General features: G+C 40.6%; 1 protein-coding gene across 2 annotated transcripts in view; it reads left to right on the forward strand.

The window, feature by feature from the left end:
* Positions 1-21,741, forward strand: part of CHCHD3 (coiled-coil-helix-coiled-coil-helix domain containing 3) — a 153,745-nt gene extending 132,004 nt beyond the window's left edge. Inside the window, exons 7-8 of one of the 2 annotated variants that reach the window (XM_026091178.1) lie at positions 15,346-15,481; positions 21,007-21,741. In XM_026091178.1, coding sequence (XP_025946963.1) covers positions 15,346-15,481; positions 21,007-21,033 — 163 coding nt within the window. In that variant the 3' untranslated portion in view covers positions 21,034-21,741. The remainder of the gene's footprint in view (positions 1-15,345; positions 15,482-21,006) is intronic. The other variant, XM_026091179.1, reaches the window with a different exon arrangement.
* Positions 21,742-27,382: the final 5,641 nt, after the last annotated feature.

Raw genomic sequence — 27,382 nt, forward strand, 5'->3', positions numbered from 1 at the left:
CTAGAGCGTTCGGCAAGCGTCGCTGTGTCTTCCGGCACTCGCGTAGACTGGGAATTCCACTGCTGTTTAATTTGCATTTTTTAAAAGTCCAAAACGTCAGAACAGCACAAATGCTGCTGGTGCTGAAAGCAGCTTCCATTCGTTTCATGCTGGTCCTCACGTGTTTGTGTCTCGGTGCGTTGCAGATATTTATATTGGCAATGTACAGAGCCAGGCTGCAGCAGTTAACATCTGGAGAAGGGCTTGCTGGAGCTCCTGACGTCTGGGAGATGGGTAGGGAGATTCGTGCTGTGGGTGTCAGGTTTCCTCTTTCATCCCTTTGCTGTCACTTGGTGCTGCTTGGGGGCTCAAATAAATAAATAACTCGGGCCAGGGCACGCTTGGTTAACATAATTTTTTGTCGAATGGAACAAAACTGTGCAGCTGGCTGCTGGCAACAGGTGTATTATGCGGATGTTGGATCATGGAGAAGCCTTTGTAAGTCTGCGTGGGATTTATGCCTTTTTGTGAATTAGAATGATTAGCAGATTCTGTATGTAATGTAAATTCATCTTTAGTTCATCTAGGTGCTACTGTAATAAAAATAATGGAAGAGCCTGTGACCTAGGTGCACTGAGGTATCCCTTAAGGTTAAGGATCTCGACTGAGGTCAGAGGGGCAATATGTGCCAAGTCCGAGACTAGAATTAAGGGGGTCAGTGGTTGCCACTTTCCCACAAACTTTGTAGGCTATTCTTTCTACTGCATTATATAATATTTATTAGTGACCTGATTAGTTTGGATTTCATTTACAGGTAAGTGGTTAGACCGATCCCTGAACTTTTTTTTTCCATGTTAACTAGCATCAAGTGGTGATATATTGGCTTTCTTTGCTGATGCTGTCAGCATCAGTTGCAGCATTGTGTGCTTTGGGATCCATCACCTAGAAAGGAAAATTAAACAAATGCTTGTAACAGTAAATGATTTAAAGAAGCCAGAAAAGAAACTTCTTTTCTCATAAAACGGGAAGAAGGGATATCAATGAAAACGGCATCAAAACAAGTAAAAATGTATCTCTCTCACAGAATGTTTGGTTGGATGGTGGAACCACAGGTTGCACGTTTGTTTTTCTGTTGAGGGGCAGGAGTTTTGGTTAGAGATAGGTTGATGATTTAGCAGGGACAGTGACTGCTCTGCTCACTCAATGCCCGTACCGGGAACGTACTGCTAGGAGAGACAAAGAGGTTTAATTTAACAAGACTGAAAAAGAGAATAGCTGATCCTATAGATAAGTCTGTCTGGAGCTGTCATAATTTCAGAATTATGGGGACAATGTTAACCCTTGTACTGTGGAGCTTTAAGTTAGAAATGTGGCTTTGGAGGAATCAAAATGGATTTTAATGCAGGTACGGAGGTAACTATTTGCCAATTGTGGAGATCTCTAAAATTTCTGTTACAAAGCATCTGCTACTGGTCATCAGAAAGCACGCTGGACTTGGATCGAGTATGAAAATGTCAGTAATACAAATACACATGTGTATATATATGTATAGTGTTGTCCTGTTTCTTCTCTGAACATAACTTTTTTTCCAACAATTCCATTCCCTAGGAGCTGACCAGAATGTATATTTTGATATAGCTTTGAACAGGGGAGCAGCATAAGTCCTGCTCCCATAAGCATTACTACTTTTTTTTTCCTCCTAAACTTATATACTTTAAACGTCATTCTCCTTTGATCAGAGAAACCTTGACATTCACATAACTTAATTCTAGGCAGTGGTGGCCTTTTGTGAATATTAAATTTAAAAGTTATTAGTTAAAATTATTTCCCAGGAGATGCGTCTTGAAAAAATTTCTTATTCTTCTTAGCTTAAATTTTCCAGCAAGCTGTAACGACGGACGTCATCTTAAATGCAACTGTACAAGTAGGTTAGTAGTTCGGTAGCGACTCTCAGACCAACTAGCGTGACTTTGCAGGGAGCGTTACACCTGCCTCGTCCGAGGAGACCAAAGCCCTGAGCTTTTGAATGCAAAAGCCTGATGCTAACAGGGCTCTGCATCCAACGCCGTGTTAATCAGAAGCACTCAGGTCCAACAAGATAGTCCATCTTCCTAGCAGAAAATTCAACATTTATTTATTTCCCTCGAAACGCTATTGTTTTGTTTAATGTATGTTCTTTACAGGATTTTTTTTTTGCTGACATTCTGCCTTATTTTGCTTATTTTCCCTGCTAATCTCTGTTTTCCCTATACAAAATGCTAAATTATTGTCTGAATGTCTTTTTTGCTTCCTTCAGTGGTTATCGCTACGTCTTTAAAGCATGGGTTCTCCTTAGGAGAAAAACCGTATGTTGGCCACAAAATGTCATAACCACTTTTTTAATGTTTTTACAGCATCTGTTGAGCACGTTTCCGTATTTTCTTAAAGATAAACTTCATTTCCAAGGGAGCCATTTCTCCTTTGGTGGTGGTTTTGAAGAAGGCATTTCCTGAATATTTTTATTTTACTTCGGGATTTTGAAACATTTTGTGTTTTCTGGTGAGGACCTGTTCGATGGTACATATCTGGGAACGTTAGCTCCACCTTCTAGCACTAAAAGGACATACAAAGAGGCAAAGCTGTTCAGTAGGGGGAATTTTTCCATATTACTGTTTATGGAACAGTTAAGCTTTAGTGTCTTTTGTCAGTTCAAGAGCCGTGTGCCTCTATAGAGGATCTTTGATGGAAATTGGAAAACCTGTCGATGTTTAAAAAAAAACCCATAAATCATAAAAATGCACTTCTCTCACGCTGTCTATCTGCCTGCCGTATAGAGTCCAAGCGGAGTCCTGAAACATTAAAAGCACACATTTAAGCCTTGGGAAAGGAACGGAACAAAACAGATAAAACTAATATGGATATCTTAAAGGAGACCGGTTGAGCGCCCTGTCTGTGGCTGTAAAGTTTGTAAAGATGGGCTCCCTGTCAAGGATGTGTTAAGATGGATTATATTCYGCAGAAAATGCTGCACTGTGTAGTATGCATTCCTGGAAGCAGGAGAAGATCAGGATCGAAAGGTTTTGCGAGACAGGCTTTACAGATCTGTATGTGATAGAGTACCTCTCTGGCTGCACCGCTTTGCTGTTGGTGAAATCTCGCTCTTGCATGGACTGTTGATATTCAGTCCCTTTTCTTCTATCAGATGTATTTTTTTCTTTCCCTTGTTTAGACACTGTACTTTGGCAAAATAATTGTTACAGGCCTCTCGATAGAAAGCTACAGTCAATGCAGTCCTGGTCAATATACAATTTAAAAATAAGTTCTTTGTGGATAAGTTCAGTGCCAAATGAATGCGGTTCACCAGTTCTTCTTCACAAAATGTTTTGGCTCCCTTCCACTGTCCTTTAGGTAGAGGTGTTGCCGTGTATTCTTCTGAATGGACTATAAATTGGGTTTCAGTGGCTCTCCTTCTCTGGAGATATTCAAAACCCGCCTGGACGTGATCCTGTACAACGTGCTCTAGGTGACCCTGCTTGAGCAGGGGGGTTGGACTAGATGATCTCCAGAGGTCCCTTCYAGCCTCAACCATTCTGTGATTCAAGAGAATTGATCAATTGTAAAGCCGATCTATTAAAAGTTCTATCTCAGATTCTTTCCTTTAAACCTGAAGGCTTGTTGCTCCCCTTCTCCAGCTGTATAATGTGACACTGTATAGGAGAGGGGTAGTCCTTAAGGTACTCCGTACGTGCTAAACCTCATGTTTAGGCAGATAAAGCTGTTGTTACTTTTTGCATCCATGCAGTACAGATGTGTCAAACTCCACCGTCAACCCTTTGTTTTGGATATGCATTGTAAATTAAGTGTTTTCAGATAATATGCAAATATGTCTTAATATAGGTCAGGTTTTACCCCTTATTCTGCTTAATAGGGATGTGTATACTACTGAAAATAAGTTACTTAATTCTTTCTAACTTTGAGTTCTGTGCTTGAATATAAACACCCTTGGTCACACAGATCTCTGCTAAAAGGAACTACTGAAATACTAATAACTTACTCTTAATACTGTAATTTCTTAAATATGATATGCATTTTCCTGAGGTTTCTATTGTATGTATGAAAATTCATATTGTATTGCAATGTAAGTTTTTCAGGCTAGGAGAGAGAGACCCACAGGGAAGTGTAATTTTTTTCCATCATGTATTTAACAAAATGAGGAAAACCAGTTATTTCTTTAAAACTTTCTTCACCACATCACATGGGTCCCAGTTTCAAGCCATTTAGGGAATCCATTAAGCCACTGGGTTGCTCCTCTGCATGCATTAGTAACGGACTCGGTGTAGTATGGAACAGGCTTGCCGTATCACGGACACATTTATGAAGATTGATAGCAGCCAGGGTTCAGTGTTAACTTTTATTGTCAAACAGGCTGCAGGAGAAAACTGTCTAGTATTGCTTTTGCTTTGATTTATGAAAAGGTTGCTGCATGAAAAAGACATTGCATAAAATAGCTCTGCTGGCAGTAGCATTATAAAATAGGGCTGTAAGTAATCCAAACAATAACTAACTGTAATTATCTTCATTATTGTCTCTGAGCTSTCTGTACCGTTGATAGGATGCTCTCACCCACTGCCGTGTTTGGTTTAAAGTGGACCCACCTTTCCCGCTAAGTGGGATGAACGTGATAAAATCCTGCCATTTTCTCTAGGCGGTACCCAAAGGCGACCTTTTTTGTTGGGGCTCGCTGGATACCTGGGATGAAAGAGGTCATTTAGATTTTACCTACTTGCGTGTTCTCAAAGTGATACGAGGAGGAAGAGGGAAGACGTTTAGAGAAAAATCACTGCTTCTGTTACAGTCACCATCACTGAGATATTTTGCCCTCAGATTGTTATTGTCCTCCTGTCTGGGTTATATTTAGACTCTATTATATTTAGACGCCGTTAAAACYAAGCCCCAGCCTAATGGCAAAGAACGCCGGCTTCCATCTGTAGATGCCAAGAAATGTTATTTTGCTGCCGTTAGCCTAGTAGCATCTTTTGTAATGAGATGTGCTGCTTTGACAAGAGGAGCAAGTTGGTCTTTGCTTAGCAGTAATTAGTAGTGAAACTGCAGGGAAAACCAGTTGATATCAAGGGGCATGACCTAACGAGAAAAAATGTCAGCGGTTGATCGAAAGTCTGTCAAACTTGAGATACTTGAGCTGAAAAGCGTTTCGCTACCAAACTTTCTGAGGCTTTGGCAAAAAATAGCCACTTAAAAATCATATGTGATCAGGATGTAAAACACACAGCATCAGAATGGCTTTATTGGATCAGAGCAAAGTGCCGTCAAATAACCCAGCGTCTGAACAAGTGATGCCAGCACGTCCACCGGTAGGCAGTGAAAAAATATGAAATAAGACTTTACACCTCCTCTCTCCAAGTTCAGCTCATGGTTTGTTCRTGGTGAGCGGTGCGTCTTCCCTCCTAAGATGCTAAAAGGGAAGCTGAGGACATTACGTTTTTTATACTTCTACAGCATTTTGTACGAGCGCATTAAAGCTAAGATACATTATAGCAAGGTCCAGTACCCACTTATTAGCAATGTGTTCACAGGGTGATTATTCCTCTTTGTGTATGTTTGCTAACACGTTATTGTTGTTGCAGCCCGGATGATTACATTTTATGAAAGGCTGGCTTGCCTCGGCCCGGCGCAAGACCTTAGGAAGCGCATCTAGATTTGTAGCTTATCAGAGTGAATCCAAGCATTTTCATTGAATAACTTCATGCCCAAATGAAAAATTGCCATTTATTTTACTATCTTTTAACTTTTTAAGAACTCAACATGCAGTTCAGTTTGCTCAAGTAATCATCGCCCACAGGAGCAGCGATGCTTAACGTCTTTAACTGTTGATTGTTTTTTCTTGTCCACTACTTCTGGTCCATGGTATCTCTTATTTTTGTGGTCAGTAACAGGCTTTCAGGCCTCTCACCATTGGAAAAAAAAAAAAAAAGTGGTTAAACATGTTTTGCTCTAGCAAGTAATATTGGATAATAATGTGCCACAAGTTAGTGTCTTGTGGCGCTTTGCATTGAGTGCGGTAGTTGACCTTTGATGCAAGCAAAACCCACGTCTCCTTCTCAGAATGCATTATATAGTACATATATAAAGGGAGAGCTGGTTTTAATAGCAGCATATGTTGCCGTGAAGATTTTATTACCATGAGTTTGAACTGACCACATTACTCACGAGTTTGCAAAGCCTGAAGTGAATTATATAGCTCCATGAAAATAAGTGCCAATAAAAAATTTACAACATGGTATGCTGTCGCGAATTTGGTTTATGCTGCTCGTTTGGATTTTTGGTCCTTGCTTTGGTCCCTCTGAATTCTTCTCTTTGTGTGTGTACGCACATGCTTCACACTAGTTCAGTGATGTAATGTTATTGTGAAAAATTTAACCTAAGGGCAGGAATAATACGCTTGCTTATGGCCCACTGATCATATTGGAAAAACTTCTCTTGTGTTGTTTTGCCACTTTCATGCAGAAGCAGGTTTCAACCTGTTGAAAAATGTGGATGTTCCCCCCCCCCCCCCAGTAAAAAGTTAGTGATACTGTATTGTATTTTTATATGGTATGTAATGCTACTTAACATTGTTAACATACCCAAGTAGTCCTGCAGCAGCAGTCGTTGCAAACCACTGGGCTTAGCTAGTTCTTCGCTCAGGAATGTCAGCCAAAGCATCAAGTAAAGTTCCTCAAGAGCAGGTCTGCCTTGCTATGAGCTCCAGCCAGGTCTAAAGAGAGCATTAATTCCCTAGGTGCTTGCCACAGCTCCTTCTGGATGATACACTGCCTAAAACTGCCTAATGCTGCCRCACCAAAAAAAAAAGAGCCCCCCAAACTTGTAATACTAAGAAATGGCACCACCTGGTGTTGCTTGCCACCATCATCTTTGGCTTGGCTGTTCATGAGCAGCTGAGCGCGGGGAGTTTTGCCAGTCTTCATTAAATAATTTTTTGGGAGGAGTAATGAGACAGAGCTCGAGTGCTGTCACATACAAACTCTAAAAATAATTTGTGATCTGAGTGTACATTATGGTGCTCAGAATACAARTGTTTATATGCTGAGCATGTACACACGCAAGTGTGGGGTTTTGCTCAATCCAGAGTGAGCAAATTTGACTCTTGTGTTAGGATTAGTTTGTTTTCGTTCTACCTATGAACAGATACCAGATGTCTGAGATCATCGTTCTTCCTCTCTTAACTTGCCGAAGTCAGGCACTGGTTTTGACCAGTGCCCAACCAAGAAGTTCTTACTACAGTATATATACTATATAGGTACAATGCATAGATACAATATATTTTGTGTAGATAAAACCACTCCTTCTAGAGTTTCTTCTGATTAAAGACTATATTTACTACATTATATTTTCGATGCTGTAAAGGCATGCATGTCCCTGTTAGAATTCTAAAATTTGTACCATCGTAGTTCATATAATTGTTTATTTTAGTGTATAAAGCATATATCCTGGTATTCAATACAAATTTTTAACCCTGGAGCTTAAGAAACAATGTGCATCCCACATTTAGATAATTGCAACATGTGGTTCCATCTGCAGCTCTGAGACTAGGTGCGTGTAAGGTACGGTATGTAAAGTATGATAATATGTTGGTGTACTTCGTATTTTAGGATTTGTTCTTCTTTCAGGGAGGAGAATTTTTATAAAGGAGTAGGGATTTGAGACAATAGAATTCAATGAATATCAATTTAAATAAATGTATCCAATCTAATTTTGCCTACCAAAGTTGAGAGAAGCCTCATATTCCTCTGAGTTGCTCTACAGGCTTTTTAGAGTGTGGGCAGTCGAGGTGGGTCAGATCAGAGGTCCTCTAGCTTGTCTGGCAGTGGCTAGGCGTAGGTACTTAAGGAAAAATGTAAAAACAGGGCAAGTATAGAGGGATGCCATTTTACCTTCAGACAGTAAGTGGAGAGGGGCCTTCCTGAGCCAAACATTGTATTTTTGTTCATAATCCCTTGATGGACTTTTTTTACAGTACTTTGTAATTGGCTTTTGAACCCAACTGTGCTTATGATACCCACAGTATCCTCAGCAGTGAGTTCCAGCTTTTCATTATACGTTGTTTGGAAAGGGYTTTAATTATTTTTTGGGTTTAAACCTACTGCTAGGTAATTCTGTTGGCTGCCTCTATAAATAATTGTTCCTTGTGTCACTGATGATTTCACTGATCTTTCTCATGTTCACTTGCAGTTGTCTCTCTCTAGTGTCACTGATGATTTCACTGATCTTTCTCATGTTCACTTGCAGTTGTCTCTCTCTAGGGTGAAGAGTTCTAGTCTAGTTAATCTAAGATCAAATATCCTAAGAGTCTGAAGACCTACCTTAGGAACTAGTTCATCAGTCCAATTAGGACTTCACAAACAAGAAATCTTTTCTGATCCTCATCCTATTTTTTTCCGAAGTCTCAGTCCAGCGAAGGTTGTAAGAACGTGTGCAACTTAAAGAAGGAAAATAAGGAACTGTTCACTTCTTGAAGTTATACTTGTATTTATATGCTTTGCTGGGTTTGAGATCGTAAATTCTTTCTGTAAATCTTAGAGATGCTCTTTGATTATCCTAAAAAATGAGCTGTAACCCTACCAACGTACYGGCTGTTTTACTGGGGGGAAACATTCTTTAGGCGCAAAAAAAAACAACTCAGTAGTACTTTCTGCCAGTTGTCTTTGTTGAACCAGGTTTTTGTCAACATATTGGACTTGACTTAGTACTCTCTAGACGTAATGAAACGTCTGTCTTCGAGCAGCGCGTGTGAATGTGCTGGAATGTGTCTGTCTTCTTCTTGTCTCCATCCTTAAACTGCAAAGGTCAGAATGTTCGAAACAGATTTTTTTATTTGCTTTTAAGAAGGATGGATGGGAAATGAGATAAATGAGAGAATGACAAACATTTGCTTATGTTCTTGTCAGTGCTGGGTTTTTAGGCAAAAGAGTCTAAAAATAATGTGGGCGATATCAACACTGCAACTGAGCACATAGTACAAAAGGTTCATGTGTCAGGAGGCAGAGTAAGTTGTGTTCAGACTTCTGCAGAAGTCCCTTACTTGGTATTACTACATACATTTAGTGTTCTCAATTGTAGTGGGACAGAAAAGAATGTGGTTCTCTTCCACTGTTTCATAGAAGACTTTGTTAGAAATATTCTTCTTTTTACACCTTTTGGAAAAGTCACACTATGTAGTCAAGTGTAAATAAAAGCAAGAATCAACCATACAGTTCTTGGTCTTTTGCTGGCAGCACTTCCCACACTGTAATTTTGAGGGCTCTGTGTGGGCACGGTTTCATTATGGACTACTTCATAAAATCAGTTGTGGATTTTTAGAAATCAGATAGTGGTAATACTTCCACAATACTWCTTTTAAAAGAACGTAACCATTTGGTTTGTGCTTTGCATGTTTCATAATGTGCTTGCAAGTCATCACCTACTTAATGTGTGAAGACAATTTTTTTTAAATAATATAAGGAGTAAATTAATTTGAAAACTAAAAATAATGGTGCAGCAGTAGGGACCTTCGTAACCACATGCCCTTTTGTCTGTTTTTCCCCTTACTTGTCCCCTGTATTTTGTTTTTCAACTGTTTTTTATACTATAAACAAGTCCTGCCAATTCACTAGGAAGTGATTCTGCTGGAAGTGGCTCTTTTGGGATGAGATAATCTTAAAAAAAGCAATACCCCTCCTGACGCACACACCTATTCTGTGTCATGATGGAAAATGCCATTGTCCTGTTCTGCTTTAGTCTTCTTGCTTACACTTTATCTTTGAGTTGACCTTCTCTCTAGGTCTTCTCCGGTAGGCTTACGTTTCGCTCCTGCTGACTCTTTATGCAAAATATCTGAAACRCGGCCTTTTTATTCATCTCCTCAGCTAAATCCATCATAACTCAGGATACCAGTTACTGCAACAGCTTTTCCCCTGGCCGTGACAAGTGAAACTTTGCCTTGACAATGTTTGTTGAAATTAGTGTGGGAAATGCTGTTTTCCCAGCCCAGGTATTTCTGACCCCCTATTTGCTTTCTCTTTGAACCRCTCCTGACACTAGCTTTCATCACTCGCTTCTCCAGTTTTCAAACAAGCACCTGTTTTTATTGTTTCTTAATCTTAGGAGGAACTTCTGGTAGACACAGACAAAGGTAATTGATTAACTTCCCACAAATCCCTCTAAGAATCCTGTCGGTTGCTCATAAAGCGCTTGAAAGCAATTAGGCTGTTGCTATACTTAGCTGGCTGCCTATCAGGAAAATAAAGATTGCCTCAGTTTCCTTTTGTTTTACCATCTGTTTGCATCAATTTGTTGTTCCTTATCTTCCCTGCGCATTATGAGCAYGTTGAGGAAATAGAAGCTTTGATAGGTCCCAACATTTTAATGAGGAATAAAATTAGTCCTTGGATACTTCTGGCCGGCTAATGGCACTAGCTCTTGTAATGTGTTGGGGTTATTTTTACTATTATATTACTATTATTACTTTTATTACATTTTTATGACAATTGCCTGAAGTCCTGATCTGGTGGGATTATGCTGGATACCTGCACAGTTGGAAACTCATCAGCGATTCGGATTCCGTCAGTCAGAATGTCAGTTTTATCACAAAACTTGTAAAGCTTACCATGGTGATTTCAAATCTCCTCTTTAGTAGACATTTTTTTTTGAAGGCTATGAAGGGGATCCTTTCTTGGAGCCCCCAGGAATACAATAAGCTGTGCTCTTTGAGAGAGGCTAGGTGGGTACAAAGTTGCTTTCATTAAATTTTTCTCTTCACGCTTTGGCATGCAATATTTCTTTTTAAAGCTTTCTCTTATTTTCTTTTGTGTCTTCATCCTATTACCTTTATGAGATTCTGTTGCATCAGCTTGATTGAAAAGGTGGGTGTGTGGTTTCCTCTGAGGCTTATTCTAGTACACAGGAATATTTTCCTTGAATGTGAGGCGCTTGAGGAGCAGCTGGGAAAGCGAGCGCAGATCGAGTAATTGTAAACTTAATAAAAACAAGTCGTTACTGTTGTGCCATGTAGTGCACAGTGCAGATCAGACTGCTGTTCATATTGACTTTTGCGAAGAAAGGCATTTTAAATTTCACATGTGTTGATTCTGTAAAGTAATTGAGTCGCATTCAATAGAGACTGAGATCTGTCAGGGTGTCCTGTCATTCCTTGTTCACTGGAACACTGTCCGTTTTTCTGTTGTTTTCTTAGGTATAGTTGTGAAATTCCCAAGTGGTAAAGTCAGGCACTTCCTCTGCCACATATTCAAAAATATAGATCTCCCTCTCAGGATACAGAAACACAGAATAATTCAGATTGGAAGGGATCTCAGGAGGTCTCTAGTCCAACCTCCTGCTCAAAGCAGGGTCAGCTCTAAGGTCAGACCAGGTTGCTTTATCCTTTCGGGTCTTGAAAGCCTCCAATGATAGAGACTGYGTAACCTCTCTGGGCGACCTGTTCCAGTGCTTGTCTGTCCTTATCGTGAAAAAGTTTCTCCTTATATCCAGTTGGAAGCTCTCTGGTTTCAATCTACAGCATTGTCTTTTGTCCTCCTGTCATGCAGTGCCGTGAAGAGCACGGTCCCCCCAAAGCCATCTCTTCTCCAGGYTGARGCAGCCCGGCTTCCTCACCTCTCCTCACAGGGCAGGTGCTTCAGCCCCTGACCRTCTTTGTGGCCCTCTGCTGAACTCGCTTCAATGTGTCTGTGCCTTTGTGTTGTGGGGGGAGCAAAACTGGACACAGGATTCATGATGTGGTCTAGTAAGTTCTAAATAGGTGATGATAAGCACTTCYCTCGATCTGCTGGCAGTGCTCCTGTCCATACAGCCCAGGATGCTGCTGGCCTTCTTTGCTGCCTGGGCGCACTGCTGGCTCATGCTCAGCTTGCTGTCTACCAAGGTCCCCAGGTCCTTTTCAGCAGAGCTGCTCCCCAGCCAGGCAGTCCCCAACCTGTACTGTTGCAAAGGGCTGCTCTTTTCCCAGGTGCAGGACTTTGCATTTGCCCTTGCTGAACTGCATGAGGTTCCTGTTGGCTCAATCCTCCAACCTGTCTAGGTCCCTTTGGATGGCAGCCCTGCCCTCAAGTGTATTGACTGGGTCTCCCCAGTTTGGTGCTGTCTGCAAACTTGATGAACATGCACTCCAGCATCTCCGCCTCCAGGTCGCTGATAAAGATGTTAAACAGGACAGGTCCCAGTATAGACTCCTGTGTTACTCCAAGCTTCCAGATGGAGTGTGACCTATGAATCACTACCCTCTGAGCCCAACCATCTAACCAGTTCTTCAGCTGTCTATTTGTCTACCCATCCAGACCGCAACGTCCTAACTTGGATACAAGGATATTGTCCTCTGGTCACCTTAAATTTACTTTTTTTTGTGAACTGCTCACTTTCTGATGCATCTTTGGGCCTTCCTGAATCATGATTTGAACGACCACTTCCAAGAGGGGAGAAAGTTATGGAAAGAAGTAATCTAGTTCAAGATGTGTGGTTGGAAGATAGTGATGGTGATTTCATAGGGCAGCTGTTTAAACACTTTGAGCATTACAAGAAATTGAAAAAGCTAGAGTTTTTTTTAATAAAGGAACACTAGAGGTTCACATAATTAGTGTTTTTGCACTGTTTAGCTTTTTTTTTAATAAGCTTTCTCTTCAGTCAAGCTCTCCAGACCCTGAAACACTTCTGTAAAATTATCCTTATTTATAGGAACATTAGAGAAGTTCTCCTTTAGGGAGATATTTCATTTCCCTTTTAAGGAGTTTTCTTGCCTTCGGCTGTTTCTGACTGTCCATCTAAGAGTACTGTCATACATCACCAAACAGAAATCAATCGCAGACTCTTTGGTAGGTTCGCCATAATGCACACTGGAACCTTCTTTCCTGAATGGGAGATTCTGCAGCGTATGGTTTATAACCATCTAATGTTAGACAGTAATCTCATTTAGTGTTTTCCCAAAAGTGCAAATAGTGCATTAGGACAGCATAAAAAGCACAGCGGATCAATACAGAGCCAGTGCTCTCCTTGAACAGATTAATCCAAGAAAATGGACGGTGTCTGCTTCAAGGAACTGGCCCTATTCCTGTTCACCTCCCATCAGTACCACGTTGGAGTGCCTGAAAGGATAGGCAGTGGGCCGAGAGGGTATTTTGAAAAATCGCCAGTGAAAAATCGTAGTATGAAAGCAAGTGCCTGTGGGGCAGGAAATAAATGTCCTATGGTGCTTCGATATTGACAGCTGTGTAAAGTATCCATCGAAACATTAAAATAAGGGATAATATGTGGACTTTGAATGGACACTAATGGCATGGCTCAGGGAAAAAAGCAATCTAGGAAGCCCCTTAATGTGGGTTAGAGTGGGTTACCCCTTTGAAATGGCTTTAAACACATTTACAGAATTTATGTAGTACGTGCACAGAAGACCATTTCCTTCTCGCTTCACAATTTATAGAAGACGTGCTCTATGAAGGCCTTTAAAATCACTTGTGAATAAAGGCACAGTTACGTTTATTGTGTGTGGTTTTTGTTAACTCACGGTCTATTGTATTGCATTATCAATCCAGACCAGAGTTTTAGTCACTTGAAATGAGCTCTGGTTTAGTTGGACCTAAATCATCAGAGCTGTGAGTCATAAGTCTGCAAAGAGCATATGTGATGCTTCCTCTCGTACTTTTATTCCATCCTGATGCAGCCGCAGACCCTGCCGTAATCGGTCCGTGTACGGCATTTGATGGTCGTACGTTTTGATGCCTAACAGTCTTTTGAAATCCTTGCTGATATCAGCAGAGGGGGGATTAAGGGAAAATCCTCGCCCGTAAGAGCCTGCAGAAGTTTGAACTTTCCGCTCATAAAGTGTGTAAGCACATGGGACTGCATTTAAATTCTGTTTTAGGCCGTTCACAGATGTACGGTAATGAATGAAAAGAGGAAGAGGGATGTTTTATGTAGGTATATACTGTAAAATCAAGAAGGCTTAACCTTCCTTTTTTGGTACTACATCTTGCGTGATTGCCAAGAAGCGAATTCCCCTAAGGAACAGTATTGTGCTTCGCGTTTCACTTTCGTACTCTAGTAAAATATAGATCTGACTAGGCCCATCAGCAAAATAAGAAGGAACAGAATATTCATCTGAGAATACCCTGGCTGATGAGTCTCATTCCTTTTATGGCCTTATTGAACTAAAAATAATGTAGGCTGGAAGGTAGGTTAAAACAGCTATTTTCAGGCTTTCCTTGTAGGATGAACGGGAAGATGCGTTAAGTATATATTTCACGCGCATAAAACAAATGGTTGTTTTCAAATTATATGAACTGTAAATTGTTTCTGTAAAGTTTTGTGGGGTTTTTTTTCCTGTTAAAAAAGGTATTTTATTTCTGATGTTAAAGGGTTTTGACTGTGATCTGGCTGTCTCCTGTAGAAATGCGTACCTTAAAAAGGTATTTATAAAGTAAATAAATGTCCAGTTAGCTTACTATTACATTGTACATTTCATCTCTAAAATACTTTTCCAACCTCCTTGCTTTTGAAATAGGAAAGTATTGTATTCCCATTTTAATTCTGTGGCACCATCAGCGTGCATAACATTTTACAGATAAGTGCAATGACAACATTTTTGTCCAAAAGAGGGTAAATTTTACGGGCCAGACTAGAGAAGTTTCCATTCCTTTAGCTTCTGTTGAAAGCAACAAGCATGTTGCATCAGCCAGAAAGATGGCTAGAGTAACGAATCCATGCAGCAAGGAAAGTAGACAGGATTCCTAAATAAATCGCACATCTGGCATCAGGATTAGAATTGAGGTGATGGGCAGAAGGAGGGAAGGAGCATGCACCAAAACCAGAGGTTATCATCAGATCAGCAAAAGTAGCTTGCATAATCTGCTCATGGTAGCAGGTCTTTTATATTCTCCAGGTCAGCCCGGTATGTGATCGTTCCCTCACTTTCTCTCTTAGGCAGGAGCAATGTTTAATAAGTAGCAAGGTGGTGTGGTCATAGGGCTTCACAGTGATGAAGCTTGATGTGTCCTGTGGTGTCTAAACGGAGGTGAGATCAGACATGCTTAGTTGTTGTCGGACTTCAGTGAAAGGTGTGCGCTCGCAGGAAGCTGGCTGTTAATTTGCTCTGCCAGCTGGAACCGAGCGTTGGCTCTGGATGACACCTCTAGKCTTAACAGCCAGACTTCTACAGCTCACCTCCACGTTCGTTACCCAGATTATAACACAAACAGCTCTAGAAGCAACTTTTCTTTATAACTTTAAAGTGCTTTCTTTCACTTCTGTTATTTAATTTTCTTCTAAAAAATCTTTCCTGAAATCTTTTTGAGAAGGGAACTAAAATGTTCTGTTTTCTTTCCCTAGACGATACGAGTCTCATCCAGTCTGTGCTGATCTGCAGGGTAAAATCCTACAATGTTATCAGCAGCATGCTCAGGAGACCCTCAGCTGCTCTGCACTGGCGAGCCAATACCTGCATTGTGTCAATCATGCCAAACAGGTGGGTGTAGAAAAACTGCTACTGAAATATTAACGGAGTAAAAAAGGGAGGAAGGATATAGGATTATCCAATTAGTCCCTCTTACATGCTAGAGCAGTATCCCAGTATGTATGTTCTCACAAGCTCTGTGGAGTCCACTTTCAATTTACTTAAATGATAGGGTTTCCATCTCTTCCCTTGGGAGACTATTGTTTAGTGCAGTAGCTATCACTGTTGGCAGATGTTTCCTGGTATCTGCAATTTTAGCAGTAAGACAAGGGGATTAAACTAAGTGGTACTGTTTGTCATAAATATGACCACTTCCAGTAACAAATGCATGGATGTCTTGAGCTTGATTGCTAACCAGTTGGAAGTCTTGATTTCTTTTATGTTATGTACTCTGAGAATGTAATACTGCTATTTACCTGGTCTTGCCCTCCTGTCATCTCATTTGCTGGGGTGTGTGTTTTTACTTAAGGTTATGAACTTTTATGCTTTATTAGTGCAGCACAAGGGAAAAAAAGTGATAGCAATATGTATATGTTTCATTATAAGAAGTTAAAATTTCTAAACGATTCTCTTTCACCTGTTTACATTAATTCAAATGTAGAGACACATATGTTGGCTTCAGTTGTGTTCTTAAAAAAAAACAGTGAGAAACGTGCTCGTAGGCCATATGCGTAGTGTACATAAAAAGAGCTTAAATAAGTCTGTTAATCTTTATTTCTGTTAAAGTCTGTGAATTAATATTTGAATATGTAAAAACATGTGCTCTAATATGTTAGCAAAGACTCAGCAAGCACTTCTAAGTATTTGATAATGATAATCATATTCACTAGAGTTAATTCTGCCTGTGAGGAAAGGTAGAAAGAGTTTGACTATAATCATTCACTATGACTTTTTTGCTGTGATGCTGGCTCAGTCTTGCCCTGATATTCCTGAAGATGTAACTGGAATTAATACTGCTTGTGGTGTACTGCTGTGTAAATTGTGGTAGGAGACAACGGTTGTGTGGTAGCGCTAATGCTGTTCCTACAGTCTACGGCACTTAATACGTTTGTGCTGTGCTATTATTGTAATTCTTTGTTTATGTAGTTTTTGAACAGGCATCCTGGCCAGATTGGCCGGGCTGGAAGATGAGCTCAGCTGTGCTGCGCTCCCTCTCCGAACGTGCAGCAGTGCAGGAYGAGGACAATTTGTATGGTTGCTCTAAAAATCACTTTGTAGTATTAAATCTTGTTATCGTTAGTGAAAACTTTCACCGAAGAGGAGCCATGTGACAAAACGTAAGGGCCAATGAGGTCACCTTAGGCATTTCAAAATTGCATCCTTTGGTCCATCCTTCGGTGCGTCCTGCCTGCGTGTTAGTGCAATAAGCTCTTGTGCTCCTCTACTTCCTTTAAAATTCCATAGTCTACCAGATCTCCCTGCTCATGAAAATGTTTCCTGATATCCCAGCCTGACTTTTTCTTATATGAAGCTATTGATATTTTAATAATTTTGGAAAGGTGCCGTGCTCAGACACCCAAGGGTGACAAGTGCAGGAAGCTTTGCCCAGCTGCCTTCCTTGGGCGCAGAAGCTGCTATTGCTCAGTGCTGTTAGCAGCACTCTCCAGCCAGCAGGTTTTGCTCGTTTCTCTTTTCACCTAAACACTTCTCCATGACTCTTTGAATTCTATATTTTTTTTCTTTACAAAGAATTTGCAAAAGATTGCATTCTTTTTAATTAATTCTATTAATTTTCTACTGTGATATACATAATAATTTGTGTACGTATTTAATTTTTCTAAGTTTTCCCTTAGTGTGATTTTTTTCTTTTCTTTTGGATTCCAGAATCCAGTCCGAGTTTCCTGGACTGTTGAAATTCTTGAGGCATTTTAGAAAAAAGGACAGTGCATAATACTGTCATGCAGTGGACTAGATTTTCATTGTGGCTTACATCATCTGGAACATTTATTTACTGTATTTAAAATCCTCTATTATTTTTAAAAGCAATTACAAAAATTAGATTAATTACTTATGCATGTTTAAGATATGACTTAAGTTTGTATCTGATATGAATTTCTTCAGAAGTTGAGGATGAATTAATTCGTGTTTAGAAGATGCAGGAAAAGAAAATTGCATAAATATGAGCAAGAGGTTTTTGAACCCTTTTAGACACCTTATTTGTTGAAGATCTTCAACTAAGCCTGTCAAGCAGTTAAAAGTGTTTCCTAAATGCTTCTTATTCTCTTTCACACATGTTTCAAGATGGGAATTCAGAGAGGTTTCTCTTATGATAACAGAAAAGGAGAAGTCTTTTATGATGGAAATATTTACAAGCAGGAACGATTGTTTTTCATAACGAACACCAGTTCTCTAGAGCTCATCCTTCATGTGTTGCAGCTGTAGTTGTAATTATTTTTACTTGCTGATTGCCCAGAAGTCCAGACAAACAGTTATTTTGAAATAATTGTTCAGCACTGTTATAAAATACAGCAAAATTATGAAATGTGTGTGCTTGGTTGGAAGACAGTGGAGGGGGATAAATGGCAAATTCAGAAATGAAAAAGTTAACTGACGCTGGCTACAAGAAGCAAACAAAGAAGAAAATTTGCTAGAGGGAATAGACCAAGATATTGAAAACCAAATAAGTTAACTAATCCGATTTCCTGGCGGTGAGTCTGGGCACTTGTGCTCAGGCTGAGCACACTCTGTGCTTTTCATAAATTGAATTTATTGACTCCCCTTTCTTTCCTATCTTGCTTATAATTATCTCACCCTCTCTTCTGTGCGCTCCTTATTTCTCATCCTGTCTGTAATCTCATGTCTCTATCTGTCCTTTTCTCCCCTTGTTAGAAAGGCCCAGAGAGCTGTTAATTCAGAAGAGTTTGACACATTGTTGTATCTTTAGTTTAAATCTTTTCCCAAAGTCATAAGAAGCTAGTGAGATAAATTAAAATGCATTATTAATGTTTGTATTGTATTATAATAGAAATGGAGACAAAAACTACTTAATGGAGCCATTAAGGGGAAGATGCTACAATTGTCCGTACCAAGTATTTCAGTGTTCCCACTGCTGAAGTAGCTCCAGCCGGAAAAGTCACCGCGCTAATACGGACTGTCCACCGGCATTTTTATCACTTAGTCCGCTGTCAGCTAATATAGAAAAYGTGGTGTAGAAATACCCGCACCTTTTCTGGGATATAGAAACAATGCTGCTACCAGGGAGTCATAATTCCTATACAGAAAAACAGCTGCAGTATATCTTAATAAAGGCAGTGCAATACGGTTTCCTATTAGACCATTGTATTTATTAAGGACGCAGGATTCTGCAGGCAGCTTAGGCTTGAAAATACCTCAAAAAAYGATACCAACAGGTGCTGGTGCCCATAAGGCTGGTTACAAAATGTTATTCTTCAGCCTCATTGTAACCATTATTTTAATGTGTAAGGAGAGAGTGGTCCTTAATCATACATCCTAGTCAGAATGAAGCCCTTTTTTTAGCCTTGCCCTTCAGTGTTTTTTCCTATGTCTTGATTTTTTTTTTTTTTTGTAGAGCGCTTGCTACCATCTCACAATCTAACGAAAAAATTAGCATAGGTGGCAACGCTGTAACTGAAATGCAATAAGAAGACCTTGTCTTTTATGGCCACCATTTAAGACTGTCGTGATTGAAGGAAGTGTATTATGGGAGACTCGGACCATGTTCCTTTCATGCCTACATTGGTGTCATGAAAACACATGAGGAAAAAACATTAAATACCTGAAATGAATATACAGTTGATGCTAAATTGCAAAAGTTGGTAAAGAATATAAAAGAAACCGGAAATGTAGACAGAAATAAAGCCCTGAAACACATCTRTCTGTGTGAAGATGAAGTTTTGTGGGCAGATATCTGCACATGATGAGCAAATGCCTGCATTTTCTTCCYTTACAATATTAAATGAAAGAAAAGTAACATAGAGTTTTTCTCAGATCTTTTGGGAATTTCCTGTGTTAATTTATGCAGTGTTAAATTTAAGTAAAGTTAATATTCAGCCCAGCAATAGCTTCAAGCAAGTTTCCACAATACCACTGCAAAGGAGTCTTCCAGTTAAAATAGCCTTCATCAGTTTTAGAGAAATCTCCGAGGGGATGCTGTCAAAACTGAGACTGGAGATTTTGTTAACTAATAAAAGTTTCACTTATCTTTGTTTATAATAGCACCTAGGGAACATAAAACTGACTCTTCTTATTTTGTCAGCGTGCACTTCCCTAACATGGCTTCTGAACAGTGTTTGCAATCACAAGGACATTTACCCTCSTTTCAGATATCCTGTTCTGTGGTGTATATCTTAATCTTTCTTGAAGAAGCACTGCTGGATCTAGTTGAACAGTTCATCAGATTGTTTTTAGGAATACTGTGAGAATGTGGTTAAAGTAGTACATGGCAACAGGCTTCCCATTCTCTTTCATTTTCCTGAGCCCTAACTTTCATGACTTTGACAGTGCAACCCAGAATCACAAGAGAATGTGCCCTGTCTGGCCAGATACTACTCAAGTATTTTAATCAACTGCTTGTAGTTCTCTTACAAGATTTTAAGGTTTACATTTGGGCTCGGTCCTGATATAGGCCCTAAAAACTGTGAAATCCCTTCCCACCATTTTTTCCAAAGAGATTCAGAATTGCTCTTACTCTCCTCCCCATTTTTTGGATTTTGGTGGCAAGAACCAATAGGTTTCCATGTTTAACTTGCTAGTCCATCAGTGAACATAGATGGCCTTCAGCATACTTTTACTGTCTAGCCTGCCAGTGTCATATTAGATCCCACTTCTTACTGATCTATGTATGTGGTTTGCATACATGTACTTGTTTCTACAGACCTCTTGTTCCTAGATGATGGCAACAGGAAGTTCTTAGTAGACCCCTACATACTGTCCTTCCAAGTCTGCATTTTCATAGTGGAGGCCAGTACTTCTCTGAGTAGAGTCAAGACCTTGATGGCAGGGCTCTCCTCTCCGATGTGGCAGCAGGAAGCATTCTTGGAGTACTTGACAGATCTATACTTTTAGCTCTTGGTGGCCTGGCTGTGCACAGGAAGTGATTAATGAAGCACAAGGTCAGTGCAACGTGTTCAGACTATTGAGATTTTGATTATGACTCTGAACACACGAAGGAGGTAGGTAGGAGAGGTATTTAGTGTGATGTGACTTCAGGATATATTTCCTAGAGTATGTAATTGCTGGCAGTGGGATTTATCTTATTGTAAGGTCAGATGCCTTAATTTCCTTTAGCCATAGCATGACTATGAGCCATGATAGCATTAGGAAGGATAAGAAAGAATGGTTCCTGCAGCTCTTCAGTCCTCCAAGCGTCTGGCCTGTTGAGGTGCAGTGTTCAGATACCTTGCCTCAGTGAGTTATCTCTGTGATGACATGAATGTTGACAGTTTGTCTTACTATGTTTTAATTTAAGTATTACTAATACTAGGATGGAAATGTTACTAAACTTCATAGAGTCTCTAAATAACTTTGAACTACTGAACTAAGTGTTTCTGCCTCTCTCCCCTCCCCTCCTTTCTTAGCAGAGCATGCTTGGGAGAGGAGGATAAAGGCATTGTCCAAATCAAGCACAAGACCATCAACTCTAATTTCAGCAGAAGAGCATTTTTTTCCCAAGAATGATATGACAGCCCATTTATAGGGCAGACCAATAAAGAGAAGAACTGGAAGAGCCATTTCAAGAGCAGCAGCCATCACAGCTCAATCAGTGTGACCATTTGAAAAGCCAAGACCTGTATCTTATTACATCAGAAATCATACATCTGAAGATACTGTTCAGTCTTAGTAAAATCCACTTATTGGTGATTGAAGGAAGGAAGAGAAAAGAACCTTTCACTGACCTTAGAAAGGGGAAATATCCTTCAAATGCTGCTATTTCATTGTAGAATCTCTTCAATGACTTCTCGCTGTCAAAGGCACAGGTATGTAACACTTGGTGTGCCAGGACATGGCAATACTTTGTGAGCGAGTCAGCTGCTGCTCCACACCGTACAGCCTGTGTTCATTGCTCTTATTAAAGCTTTCCTTTCAATGTATAATGAAGTAAATTTTGCTTTAACTTATTTCACAAATTATGTAACTTAATGAAGTCTCTCTTTAGGCCTTCTGCTGGAATGGTGTTAATGCTCCAACACTTAAGACGTAACATGGCCTTTATTTACTTGAAATAATTCAGTTGTGCTCCTCACTCCTATCAAGTACTGACGAATATGCCTCACTCTGTACCAACAATAAATATATTTTGTGAACAAGATTGATATTCCAGTCTGATGTCTGTCTTTCCACTTCCAGGCAGACGCTGTTCCCTCTGCTGTTTTTCCAGCCGAGGTTGTTGCTGAAACTTTAAAGCATAGACTTTCACACATAACCAGACTTGGTTTCAGGAACAGTACTTACATGTAACTGCTTCATCAGAACATCAGAGCAAATGGTAGTCGTGTTTGTTGCTTGCATCTTGTAGGTGAGAAATTGTGGCTTCTTTTCTTGCCTGCCGTAACTTAACAAGTCCTTATGAAAACCAGGGCTGGGGTTTTCCAGTAAATGCTGCAGCTCCAAACTAAGGAAGCAGTGCCTTACTAAAGAAAAAAGTTCAGGTCTGTGTTTAGTTCAGAGGGAAGATGAAGGTCATTTGCCGTCTCCGAGAGGAATGAGCATTTCATGGGCCATAATAGCCACAGGAAAGGGAACCCCTTGATAGCACGCTGTGATTCATGCACCACCAGAGTTGCCTTTCTTGGGAAGTACTTGGGAGTTAATGGTCATACGGTGCCCAAAATATCAAACCATCTTTATGCAAGAAACATCTGGGTTTAAACCTCCAAAGCCCTACACCATTAATATGCTTGTTTCGTTTAATTGTTTTTGCTCAGATAATGACTGCAGCGTTCATCTTACCAAGCAATCTCAGAAAAGTTTCTTACGTGGTACTAGTAATGCCAAATGAGCAATGTGTCTAGAGCCTTCTGCTATTTGTTTACCTGTTCTGTTTCCCTAATTGGCTACATTTGAACCGTATCCTACTGTACAATTGCAAGTGCACCTGCGGATCTCATTTGTATTCAAAATGTTGCCCGTGACTCTGCTATCCTAATTATCAAGATGCTTTGTGAGTACTGTTTAATTAAAGAGGGTTTTTATGCTACAAAAAGAAGCTGGTCTTTTTTACATGTGAACGAGCTGTAATATCTTTAGGAAAGGAAAATCCTGGCATCCAATGTCAGATGCCAGGTAACTGCTTGAGAGAAATAATAGGAACATAAGTGACATGTTTACATGGTGACTTGGTGTAGTGTTTACAAATCAGCTAACTCACAAATTCTCCTTTATAATGTTCTCTTTTGTAACAGAGAGCCAAGAAGTTGGCAGATCCATCCTTGCCAGACTTAGAATTGGCAGCAAAATGCAGCATAGAGAAAAAGCAGACGGTTTTAAGGCCAGATGATTCTGTAAAATCRGGAGAAGAGTTATGTCGGGAAGGAAGGTCTCTATTATTGCCAAATGTTTRTTGGTTTCCCATCCTGACAGCCTTGAGCAATGGGAGTCAGTCTTGCTTGCTTTGTTCCAACTGCGTTTAGGGCTTCATTTGAGATGCTGTATTCTTTAAACATCTTCTGTATCGTCAGTAGCGACATCTCTAGCATGCGTTGCTTGAGCTCGGAGGACTGCAGATTGCAGTAAACAGAGCATAGACTGTAAAATAGTCCACTTTGTGGACAGCTTTTCCTATTAAAGTAGAACAGTGTWTCTGAATGTTTCTGGAGTGAGCTTCAGTTTGCTCCTCTTCTGCCAATGCCACCCCTCTTTTGGCATGCCTGTGTCCTAATCCCTTCCTCAGTCTTTGACTTTTTCCTTGCTCCCTTCTCCCTCCTTGCTGGTAAGGAGGTCAAGCAGGGCACACATCTTTTGAAAACAGAATTGAGAGGGGATGGCAGAAGTTTCTGCTCAAGGAMGCAGTATGTCTGCCTAAGGTAGATACACTTTCTGCCATGTCTTTTGAAACTGGACTAGCGATGCAAAAAAATGCAAGGTTCGTAGGATCCGAAGAAGCGCAAGCAGGACGAGTATGGCTGCAGCTTACGGTTCATGGCACTGGGGGGAAGGAGGAAGACTGTTGGGCCTAGTCTGTCTTCTGGCCAGTATTCCTACTTTTATCCTGTGCAAAATGCTTCAGTAGTGAGACAAGATCCAAGGCTTCTCTTTCCACCAAAGTAATCTACCTGCTGGATACCTAAGGAATTGCTCTTCAGGTCAGTGTTTTTTTAYTCCTGCTTTATAATGTAGCAAAGCCAGTTGTTGGTATGCCATCACAGTGCAATGTATACAGCCAAGACTTAACTTSTAGCTATATTTGAAGACTAAAAACCTTGAAAGTTTCCCAATTTTCTCTTTTTTAGAATAGTAAAACTGTGGGGAGGTTTCCCTTCTTCTCAGAAATAAGCAGATTTCCCTGAAATTGCACACTGCCAAACTGAGAATTCAAGCCAAACTCAATAGATCCTGATCTCAGAATGGACCYGTGGTAGAAAGTAATTTTAGATGTTCTTGTTGGTCATTCACAAGCTCTGATCTAACCAAAGGGCAATTTTTACATAAGGTTTTAAATGGGAAAGCAGTATTGTGACAGCTAAATCAAAGCTTTTTGATTGTTCTTTGCTCAGTCTCTATGCAACAAATCACAAGTCTTTTAGTAGTATCAAAATAARCACGGCTATCCTGCTCATATAATTTAGCAGTGTGAGACTCTTTCTCATACTGGACTTCCTTTCCTCAGGAGTCATGTGTGTCTGAGACAGAGCACATAACCTTACAGAGTTGGTTTTTTTTACCTATTAAGATATCCCTGCATTACAATTTTAAACAGATATTTGGAATTAACTTTAATGCAAATGACTAAGGRGTGGGTTAAATTATGTAGCTCAGGTGGCCACTGCTTTGTTGTTCTTATATCCTGGGCTCTTTTAGGGGGAGTTTGAAGAGGGGAATGGAGATCCCTCTGTCTGATGGAGCTAAATCTCATCTCTCAAACCAAAGTCTCCTACCGGAGAAGAGGCTCTTTAGGAATCAGGTCTTGGCTTTACTGATCCTTTCCTGCTTGTCTTGCCAGACTGCATACATACCTGTGCATTAATTTTGAAAATCTGCCCCCACTACCTGGTGTCTTTTCTGTCAGATCTATAAAGACAATTCCTTGCTTTGAGAGCCAAAGCTGAAGCCCTCTGTGTTTCTACCACTGTCAGTCTGGGGCACTCGAGGAAACTGTTTACCCCTGTGAAGTTTGCTAGCTGGCAAAAAACAAACCTCAGGTTGGCATTTTGTCACATACACTAGTGATCTTTCCCAGAACAGATTCCAGGGGTTATTTCTTCTACCCCTTGATTCAGTCTGTGTAATATATAAGTGCTTTGTACATTGTTTGAACTCCAACAGGATGGAGAACCTTTCCCGTTCCCTAATAACAGAAATGCTAGTCAATATTCTTCTCTGCAGACTGTTGCAAGGTCTTCCCTCCAGCCGAGAAGGAGACTGAATGCTGATCAGGTTTGTGCAAAGCAAACCTATTATTTCTAGTGTTTTGTTTATATGCATCATTCTTTTCTATTAGCACCTAGAGATCCCCAACCAAAATCAGCCTTTCATCACAGTAGCTATCATCGAGAGACWGTGAGGCAGGCCTTGCTTTCCAAAYAGCAGAGAGAGATAAAGCGGAGGGGGACTAAGTCATCTGCCCAGTGTACAGAAWCTCGTTTGCAGGACCAAGAAATTGTCAGACATTTGTCCTGTGCTAGTTGATACCACGTTAGAGCTCACCTGCAGAAAGTCTCACGTGCTCTGTAGCCTGTCACTTGTGCCCTGCCCATAATAAATCCTATTTGGTCAAGAAGTGGATGTTGCATTTTAAAAACATACATATTTAAATTTGGATGCCCCTCGTCTGGGGGCAAATGACTGCAGAAGTGAATTTTGTGAATTTTGCCTTGARTGGACACTGGAAGACACAGGAGATAGGGGACGGTGGAGAGAGAAAGAGAGGCCATGGGCAGCTGGACATCCTACAGCCATGAGAGTCCTCTCCGTGTTCAGGCTCTAACATCTCTTCATACGAAAGCATCCACAAATCATGGTCAGTATTAAAGAAACCATTTGTGTKATGTGCTTAAGGATGATGAGTCTTCCTCAAAGAGCTGGGGGCTGCTTTCAGACAGCTTAATAGGGGATAAGAGCCCACTGTCACATTTAAGTTCAGCAGAGCAGTGAGTGACTACCAGATTTCYGCTCTTGATGGCTCAAGGCAAGATTCAAGTTAAGGTCTGGAAAATGTAGAGGGTGTAAGCTTGCAGAGATGAGATAAGATGACATTATGTTCATGTTGGATTTTGTTGGGTGAACRCCCTGCTGTTTTTAACTCTACATTGGAGAGGAATGTCTGTCATCTCGGGACACCTTCCTGTTTGTTCCCAGGTGCTGCTCTTATTGTAGAGAGCATTATTGAAAAGGACCTTGAGGCAACTGCATCTCTCTAATTTGATCATCGTTGTGGTGATGATCCCACAGCACCGTGCTGAGGATATTCTCCCCAGAAAAAGCTATGTGTAGCAAACGTACTGCACCCTTTCTTAGGCTGCCTGTCAGGAAAATGGTCACTCCACTACAAAAGCAGGCCTATACYAGCTGAGGAGCTTAGTCAGCTTCTGCACATCTCTGAGGAAGAGGTAGACCTCCTGAACATGGCATGAAGAGGATCATGGTCTTCAAGTCATTGTGAAAGAGCCAGGCAGGCTCCCAGAGACCGTAGAGCACTGAGCCAGAACTCCTGTGAAAGAATGTCAGCTTGGAGTGAACAAAGATGCTTGGTAATTAGAGAGGTAATTAGTTTGGTAATTACTAAGGTAATTAGTTTGATTCTCTCTCAAGCCAGTAACTGCTGCGAAGAGGAGAACGCTCAGCCATTGTGCTGGAGGGAGCACCTTGAACTGCAGTGCTGCAGTGCCCCCCCAGCTGCTTTAACCCTTCTGTGTTTGAAATTCCTAAGGGATAGTTTGGAGGAAAAATAACCCCCAAAGGCGTGCTTTTCAGAGCTCTCATGTCTGAAAAACTTTTGAGCCACCTCCCAGTCAACTCAGAAAGTGCTTCTGCCATAGTCCTCCGCTTGCTTTGGAGGTAGCTGTGCTTCCCAGGCAAATTGCCAAATGGGTCATTGTGGAGAGGATCTAAGGCAGCAGATGGCCCTGGAGTGGTATCGCATTTATTACAAAGGCTTTACGTACATGGATCCCCATGGTATTGCTGCCCTTTGGAAATAAGGGTTGTTCCAAAGGAACCATAGGTGGGTTTTGGCAAAGGAGKTTTGGGTTTATTGTTGCTCCTCAGTTTTCGTTGTATGGTTGCACTGAGGTTCAAGTTAAGTAGAGAGGAAATACCATAATTTTCGATGGTGGTTAACTTTGGTCTTCACTGTATGTGGTATTAGATCCTGCACATCCTTTCACCTGTGGGCTGTCTTGCTGCTTTAGTGGAGGCATTTCTACCGGATTGGGGTGTAAGTCAGCAGCCGGAGATGCATATTTTCTCTTCAGTTGTCATATGAAACCTCAGTTATTTTCTGATCACCCTACACAGGAAAATCGTCCCTCCTTCCTTTGCAACTCCTGAGGGCGGATGGGGGTAGAGCAGCTGTCCCTGTTATTCCAAAGTGGTGGTGACTGCACAGATCAAACCGCAAGCGTTCATTTGGAAGACGGGGTTGGAGCTGCAAGCAGCAGATCAAATTCCCTGGTAAACTGCAAATTAAGCAGGCTCTACTTTGTGTTATCTGTTGCTTGTATAAAAATAGCAGGGCTGGAAGGAGTCTTAGCAAATGTTTGAGTTCACTTTGCTATTCCATAAAACCTGATATCAAGG

This window comes from Apteryx rowi, unplaced genomic scaffold, assembly GCF_003343035.1.
Source record: "Apteryx rowi isolate R43461 unplaced genomic scaffold, aptRow1 scaffold_9, whole genome shotgun sequence".
Lineage (NCBI taxonomy): Eukaryota > Metazoa > Chordata > Aves > Apterygiformes > Apterygidae > Apteryx > Apteryx rowi.